The 8,099-nt window shown below is 45.9% G+C and overlaps 1 protein-coding gene across 1 annotated transcript in view; it reads left to right on the top strand.

The window, feature by feature from the left end:
• Positions 1-503: 503 nt before the first annotated feature.
• Positions 504-8,099, top strand: part of LOC117869436 (gasdermin-D-like) — a 17,625-nt gene continuing 10,029 nt past the window's right edge. The window contains exons 1-5 of the mRNA XM_034756274.1: positions 504-698; positions 2,103-2,335; positions 3,048-3,222; positions 5,326-5,494; positions 6,708-6,810. Of these exons, the coding sequence (XP_034612165.1) occupies positions 2,125-2,335; positions 3,048-3,222; positions 5,326-5,494; positions 6,708-6,810 (658 nt within the window). The 5' untranslated portion in view covers positions 504-698; positions 2,103-2,124. The remainder of the gene's footprint in view (positions 699-2,102; positions 2,336-3,047; positions 3,223-5,325; positions 5,495-6,707; positions 6,811-8,099) is intronic.

Below are 8,099 nucleotides of genomic sequence, written 5' to 3'. Positions count from 1 at the left end.
AACCCAATTCTCGTAAATAATGAGGAAGCTACCGGGAAAGAAGGACAGACCCCTTCTCTTATTTTTGCATAAATGACGTATTCTTTGTACTATGCTTGCAGTTTGACGGAATAAAGGCAGCCTGCGTGCTGTGCTAGGTGTGGGTAGTTTTCGGACTGCTACCCCAACGCTTTGGTATGTATTGCAATAAACTGGTCTCAGGCTTGAGTCTGTGAACTAAAAACAATGCGTGGGTGACTTTTTCCATGACATTGGGTAATCATAACTTTAATTGTAACTTTAATAAAACTTGTAAAACAGATACCTTGTACTTGTGAATATATGTGTGGTCACTACCCTTGCTCTTTATGTGTTCTTACAGACTCTACATCTAAAGCAAGCAGCAGAGGTGACTTTTTCACTCTGTTAAGCTTGAAACTACAGTGACCAGAGCTGACCCCACAGTGGTGCAATACCATATTACAAAATTCACTTTAAATAAAAGGCTACAGTCATGTGGAGAAAATAACAAGTGAAGGAATCCAGTGCCAGTAAACTACTTCCCTTTGTGGGGAAGCACAGCCTAGAACTTAAAGCAAGTCTGCTTGGTGATTTCAATTTCAGTGGCAGAAGTTCGCTGGTGGGAACGTATTGTACAGTCTGGTGCCATCACACGTCTCCTCACAGTTAAGACCGTTGGGAACTTTCTCCACATACAGGTGAGGCGTGAGAGTCCAGGTACGTCAGTTTTTTTAAACATGCTGACAGAAATCTCCTTTTCATTCCCATTTTCAATATCTGTGTTTTCAGTCCTGGGACTCTCATCCACATCTGCCAATGCATCTCAGTCCTGATTCCTTCCCACACTCCACCCTACTATTCCAGTCCTGGGCTCTCTGCACAGCTCTCTGCTGGTGCTCCTCAATCCTTCCTGACCTACCTCTTCCTTGCTATTCCAGTCCTGGACCCCCTACATACAGCCCTATCAATGCATCTCAATCCTGACCTGCAGCCCCTTGCTATTCCAGCTCTGGCCCTGCTCCTGTATCAGTGTGCCTTGGTCCCGATCTGCAGCACCACCTGCTTATTCCAACCTATTCCAGTCCCGGGCTTCTCCTGAGCAGGCACTGCAAGACATGCCACATTTTGCAGGAAATAGTTAATTTGCAGGAGGAGGACAAAAAAGAAAATCAACTATGGACTCCGACAAGACCACGATATACATCTCTTGTATAGGTAGTCCAGCCTGAACTCAAATTTCCATAGGAAATCATGTGTCACGTATTGCTCTTCAAACAGCAGTGTTAACAACTCTCATTATATTTGGTGGGTTTTCTTTAAGGCTGCAGTTAAGCAACTACCTGAAAGGGGGTTCCAAAGAGGATGGAGCTCGGCTGTTCTCAGTGGTGGCAGATGACAGAACAAGGGGCTATGGTCTCAAGTTGCAGTTGGGGAGGTCTAGGTTGGATATTAGGAAACACTGTTTCACTAGGAGGGTGGTGAAGCACTGGAATGGGTTCCCTAGGGAGGTGGTGGAATCTCCTTCTTTAGAGGTTTTTAAGGCCCGGCTTGACAAAGCCCTGGCTGGGATGATTTAGTTGGGGTTGGTCCTGCTTTGAGTAGGGGTTGGACTAGATGACCTCCTGAGGTCTCTTCCAACCCTAATCTTTTATGATTCTATGATTTCAGAAGCTCTTCCTATGGAATGTAAGTAATAACAATGATAATAATAATAGATCACATTTATATTGAGCCTGTCAGACAAAGATTACAAACTACTATGTAGACATTAAATAACCTTCAGAACACTCCTGTGAGCGAGGTAATGTATTGATTATATTATCTATTTAGAATGTAAACTCCTTGGGCAGGGACTGTCTCTTACTATATGTATGTACAGTGCCTAGCACAATGGAGTCTTGATCACCGCTGATGCCTTTAGGTCCTGCCATAATACAGACAATAACTAATAGTAGCCTCCTTTGTAAAGTGCTTTACAATCTACAGATCATAAGAGATGAGCAGGATTATTATGTTAACTTTATGTATTCCAATAATTTACCTTCAACAGACGGTCCATTGTTAACCCATCAGCTTCCTCCTTCTGTCCCATCTTTAACCAGATTTGGCTACAAGTGGCTGGAAATGTTTGCTAGAGCGGCCAAGCAGCTCACAAAAGAGCTGGACTCTGACAGGAGGTTCATTCCTATATCCAGCTTGGCTAGTGCCGATAGTTACAGACCCTTCTCTTTGGTCATGAAGAAACAGTCCAGGCTGCCTTGGCCACCCAGAAAATATCTCGCCACCTCCTACAAACTTACAGACGTATTCAAAGAAGGAACAGCTATGGATGCAGGTATGACTTGAATTCAGACGTAAAGGGCTGCCGAGTGATCACCAGTTATTTTGGGAAAGGGTCAACTAATCAGGGCTGCCCAGAGGATTCAGGGGGCCTGGGGCAAAGCAATTTCGGGGGCCCTTCCGTAAAAAAAAGTTGCAATACTATATTCTCATGGGGGCCCCTGTGGGACCCCGGGCAAATTGCCCCACTTGCCCCCACCCGGGCGGCCCTGCAACTAATAACTGTGCCCCTCTATAGCATCTTCCATTCAAGGATCCCAAGTGCTTTACAAACAGTCATTCATTAAGCCATCGCAACCCTCCTTGGAGGTACACTAGGTAATTATTTTTTATATTGTTTCCTCTGATGGGTAAACTAAGCCACAAGGAAACAAGCACAAGATCACATGATGGGTTAATCTCACAGCCTGGATTAGAACTCAGGAGATCCGAGCTCTTCAGTCTTATGACCTGACTGACCACTAGACCTCACAGGTCACTCACAAATCCCTGCCTGGATTTTGGTGCTCACCTGCAGTGTACACTGGGTCGACTCCAACTTCCTTGGGAGAGACTAGTTTCCAGCCATCTAAGAAAGCAGTGGTTTTGTTGGGTATACTGAGGGTTCGTGGAAAGCCACCAGTGAGAGCATGAGGTAAATCTTAAAGGAACAAGTACAAACAAGAGTTTCTGCAATAAATTAAACCTGATTAAGTTTGTTTCCCAAGAGGTGAAATATGATGCTCCGTTACGATACTCCGAGACCACAGACCAGAAAGTAGGAGTAAAGATCAGCCTTAAGTTACAGCCCACTGCGGTGGACTCTGGTGGCTCATGGAAGAGTTCATTCTCTGTCTCTCAGATAACCGTGAGAAAAGCCTACATGGTTAAAAAAGGGCAGTGGTGAGTATGGATTTTTATTTTACCTTTTCTGGGAGTGACTTGCCTTTGCAGCCTTGAGATCTACTTCCCACAGCCAGGCACTGTTGCAATAATGGACTTGCAAACTGACTAATTGTGAGCTCAACGGTAAAAAGTGAGTGAAAGTTTATAAAATGTCACAATGACCTGTTGCAACAAATGTTGATGGGAAAGATACAAAAGGGAGACAGACAGACTGAATTATTACAAACAAAATGGCCTACTAATATAATTCAAGGAGTATGCAAATATTAAACCTGATAAATAAGGGAAGTGTGAGACCAGAAATCAATAAACCAAAATGGGTGTGTCAAAAATTAGGCCTAATTATGAATGAAATAATGAGTGTGAGGTGCTATTCCACCCACCACTCCCATTTTGGGGTCCTTAAAAGACTTTGGGGGAAAATCAAAAGATGTTTCACAACTGCTGTCTGGGAGACGGGTGGACAGAAGAAGTGAGCTTTACCATCATGGTTGTCACCTCCACCATCTCCTGGGATCCCAGGATCCACTGTGACATCTTTGGGACTTTATTGTCCTAATCTCAAGAGACGTCCCAACCAGACTGGGCCAGAGAGAGGGACCCAGATGATAAATCCCAACGCCACCTGGGATGTGAGACTTGGTTATCCTCCCTCCCCGGACCCTGGTGTTCTTTTCCCTCCCCATCTTATTTCTTTTCTTCTCTCTCTCTCTCTCTCTCCTTTTCCCTTCTGTCTATTAAGAGCCTGGCTTAGCCAGCCTAGACTGCATATTCTGCAACGCTGCTGTAAACCTGCGATGAACGAGGTAGTTAAAAGCAATGCCCCAAACAGGCCGAGGTTGGTATATGTTTGCCAGGTCTCGGAGTGGCTAATAAAATCATGTTCCACACCTGTGTTTCTTCAGCAGGAAGAGTGCAAATAAAAGTCAACACCAGAGGCAGAAGTGGCATTTTCTATCTTTGCTGTTGTTTTCTCTCCTGTCTTGTGAGTGTTTTGTCTTTCTTTTAGGAAACATGACCGGACTTTGACAACAGCACCAACAACAACACCAGCCCATTTAAACTCTTCTTCTCTTTTCCCCTCAAACAAGACCATTATTAGGCTATTGAATACCATCTAAAAGACTGAAAGTAGGAGGGATTTCCTTCCAAAAATTCTCTCCAGACAAAGGAAAAGGGAATAAGGGAAACTGTTGAAATGAAAGCCTTCCTTAATACTTTACATTTCAAATGCTTTACCTATTTTTCCTTTTTTCTGTGTCTTTAATAAAAGTTTCTAAAAAGTTAATATTGCTTTTGCCATGGTAATAAGCATGCGGAAGTCTCTATATTACCAAACCCCAAACCTGGTTTAAAACTGTTTAATGTTGGACAGTGACTAGGTCATGTTAACACCTTAAACCTTCTGGGCCCATATATCCCAACATGAATACAACAGTGCACAGCATTTAATCCCATTCCTAGCCCCTGGATACCCCGCATCACAGAAACCATCCTGCTAGCTGAGGAAGGTAAACCTCTGGCTGGAGCTCAGCAACGCTCTGGCAGGTGAAACAAATTCCTCCCTGGCCAGAGTGTTCTCTGTGGAGTGACTTATGACATTTCCTCTCCAACAAGGACTGAGCACAGCACTCCCAGTCCCTGTGGCCCTGGGAATCCTGCAGGGCTGTGCAGGTAGGAAGGAAGGCCTTGTGGTTAAACTGTGCACTAGAACTGCAGAGGCCTGGGCTCAATTTACTGCTTTACCAAAGGCATCCTGTGTGACCTTGGTCAACTCATTTAGCCTCTCTGGGCTTCAGTTCCCCATCTGTAAAATGGGGATAATAGCACTTCTCTGCCTCACAGGGATTTCATCAGGGTAAATACATTCATTATTGTTCGTCACCATAGTGTCTGAGTGCCTAGGCCCATGTATGTTTCTAAAATAGAGCATTAAGGTGTAAAGATTTCCTCCTGCTACACTAGGAACAACTTGCTCACAATTGTTTTTTTCCTAACCAGATGCAGTTAGTATTTGGCAGATGCCCTGAAGCACAAGGGCTAAAACCTTTTGTAGTAAGAGCAGATGATGTTCTCATCGTTACTCTGTGTCCTCTGCAGGAAAATTGACACGTCGCACAAGTTCATAAAGAGGTTCTCAGGATCCCATAGGATAAAGCTGTATGTCGTGACTGAGGCTTTTGAGATAAAGGAACCATTGCTCATTGAGGAGAGGAGCCAGGGAGGAGGCAAAGTCATGATCACAGCAGGGGAAATAGGTGAAATACAGGTTTGTGCATTTGTACTGTGTCATTTCAATCGGATCTCCGACTCAGCTGTGGTTGGAGCCATTGTATTAACATCTGTGTTCCTACCAGCTTGCAAAGAGCATGATACTGGGATCACCTAGGAAGGCACCTGGAGCACTGAATTAGTGAAATATACAAATGAAATCAACAGTAAAAATAAATGTATCTTCCTTCTAATTCTATGTGCCCGCCAGAGGTGTTCATTTCCAGGAACAGCCTCTTCCGTTAGCCACTCACTAGCAGCGTGGAGGAAGTGGCGGCTGGTGTCATCCACACCCCACACACTGAAGCACATATTGCACAGAAGTGACACAGCCGTAGAAAAACTTCATGGGCGGGTGTCAGTACAACATTGGCACTCACTGCCATTGGTGGCTGTGTTCTGTATGGCCATCATGCATGAGATTCTGGTTTAATTTCCCATTGTGGTATCTTGCTGCCCAGTCTGGGAGTGCTGCTTGGCACCTCATGTCTCCTCTGGCCAATTAAAGGTCTCTGAAGGTCACAGAACCAGGGCTGTGCAGTAGATACGAATGCAGCAACAGCCACACCAGGCCTCATGGAGTGGGAAAAGACGTGATTGTGGGGGAAAGGAAGGCAGGCTTCTCACTCCAGTTCTCAATGGACAGGTATTGTGAAAACCAACACCACGATTGGTTCTAACTGGCCCACTTACAGGCAGACTCCAAAGATAAGTCCATGGCTTGAATGAGAACTCCTCTCATTCCAAGGGACTGTCTCAATAGGTGAGGTTTGAGGCACACCAGCAGGGGGCAGTGTGGAAGCACAGCCCGGGATGCTGCTGGTGCCCATCATGTCCAAGGCTCTTGAGCTATCCACTGGCCATACTTTCGCCAACACTTAAAGTCACACAAAGATTTCAAGAGAGGGAGGGGAAGGGGGAAGAGAAGAGACTAGGTTTACAGGGCATTTTGCTCTGCTGAAATCAGGCACGTAACAGAAGGCTATTTCCTGCAGCTTGTTCCTTCCTCCTGACAAACTTGCTCCAAAGCAACCCTGTCTAAAAGCCATAAATAAGCAAAAGCCTGTTTCGGATGAAGGAGCTGGAGAATTGCCCCCTTTCCCGCATAGACTCTGCCAAGAATCAGTGCTTGTCAAGTACCCACTTGAGGATTTATTGACCTGCCTTATAGGAATCTTACCGGAGTCCTGTGTCTGTGTTTGACTCCACAGGGGCAGGGCGAGAGCATTAAAAAGAAGACTATGGAGATTCCTCAGGGCACGGTGGTGGCATATGTCGTACAGCCCCTGGATATCCAGGAGGAAATATTTCTCTGTAAGTGATCGAAGCTAAGCGTTGAAACCATTAATTAACATGTGGCGTGGGGTAATGGGTCCAACTTTAATGCAGTTATATTCGTCTTGCTTTCTGCAGCCCAAACCACCGCGCATTTTCTCTTTCCTCACAACAATATTAGAAGAAACATGGCAGTTGTATCTTGTGGCTAGAGTTGGGGGCTGAATGTCCCACCTGGACTAAAAGTATGATTCTCAGAAGCGCTGGAAAGGGATTGGTCTCTGTTTCCTGGCCCCGATTACATAACATGGGTCAGGGTTGCACAAGTCTATACCACTTTCATTTGGTAGGGGTCGAATGTCCTCTGACTTCAGATGCTATCATTACAAGGACTCCTGGCTTGTATGCCACTGAGTTACTGTGACCTTGGGCGAGTCACTTACCCTCTCTGTTCCTCAGTTTCCTGATCTGTTGACATGAGGATAATAAAATTTACAGGGATTCCACGTATGCTGAGGTCCTAATTAGTGAGTGATTGGAAAGCACTTTGAGATCCTAGCATGAGAAGGTCAAAATATCATTAATAAAAGACGGTTACTCACCGTTGTAACTGTTGTTCTTCGAGATGTGTTGCTCATATCCATTCCATTAGGTGTGCGCGCGCCGCGTGCACGATCGTCGGAAGATTTTTACCCTAGCAACACCGGCGGGTCGGCTGTGGAGCCCCCTAGAGTGGCGCCTTCATGGCGCTGAATATATACCCCAGCCGACCCGGCGCCCCCTCAGTTCCTTCTTGCCGGCTACTCCGACAGTGGGGACGGGGGGCGGGTTTGGAATGGATATGAGCAACACATCTCGAAGAACAACAGTTACAACGGTGAGTAACCGTCTTTTCTTCTTCGAGTGCTTGCTCATATCCATTCCATTAGGTGACTCCCAAGCCCAACTTAGGTGGTGGGGTCGGAGTGAGACATTGCTGTGTGCAAAACCGCTGAACCGAATGCAGCATCGTCCCTGGACTGTTGCACTAGTGCATAGTGAGCTGTAAACGTGTGGACTGATGACCAAACCGCCGCTCTACAAATGTCCTGTATCGGAACATGTGCCAGGAAAGCAGTCGAGGAGGCTTGGGCCCTCGTGGAGTGAGCGGTGAGGTGGGGTGCTGAGACACCTGCCAGGTCATAGCAAGTCCGGATGCAAGACGTAATCCAGGAGGATAGGCGTTGGGAGGAGACCGGTGAGCCTTTCATTCGGTCGGCCACTGCAACGAAGAGTTGCGTCGTCTTTCTAAAGTGCTTTGTGCGGTCAATATAGAAGGCCAGGGCCCT

This window comes from Trachemys scripta, chromosome 23 (assembly GCF_013100865.1).
Source record: "Trachemys scripta elegans isolate TJP31775 chromosome 23, CAS_Tse_1.0, whole genome shotgun sequence".
Taxonomy (NCBI): domain Eukaryota; kingdom Metazoa; phylum Chordata; order Testudines; family Emydidae; genus Trachemys; species Trachemys scripta.
Note: the sequence above shows the minus strand (reverse complement) of the source record. Positions and strands in the feature narration are given on the sequence as shown.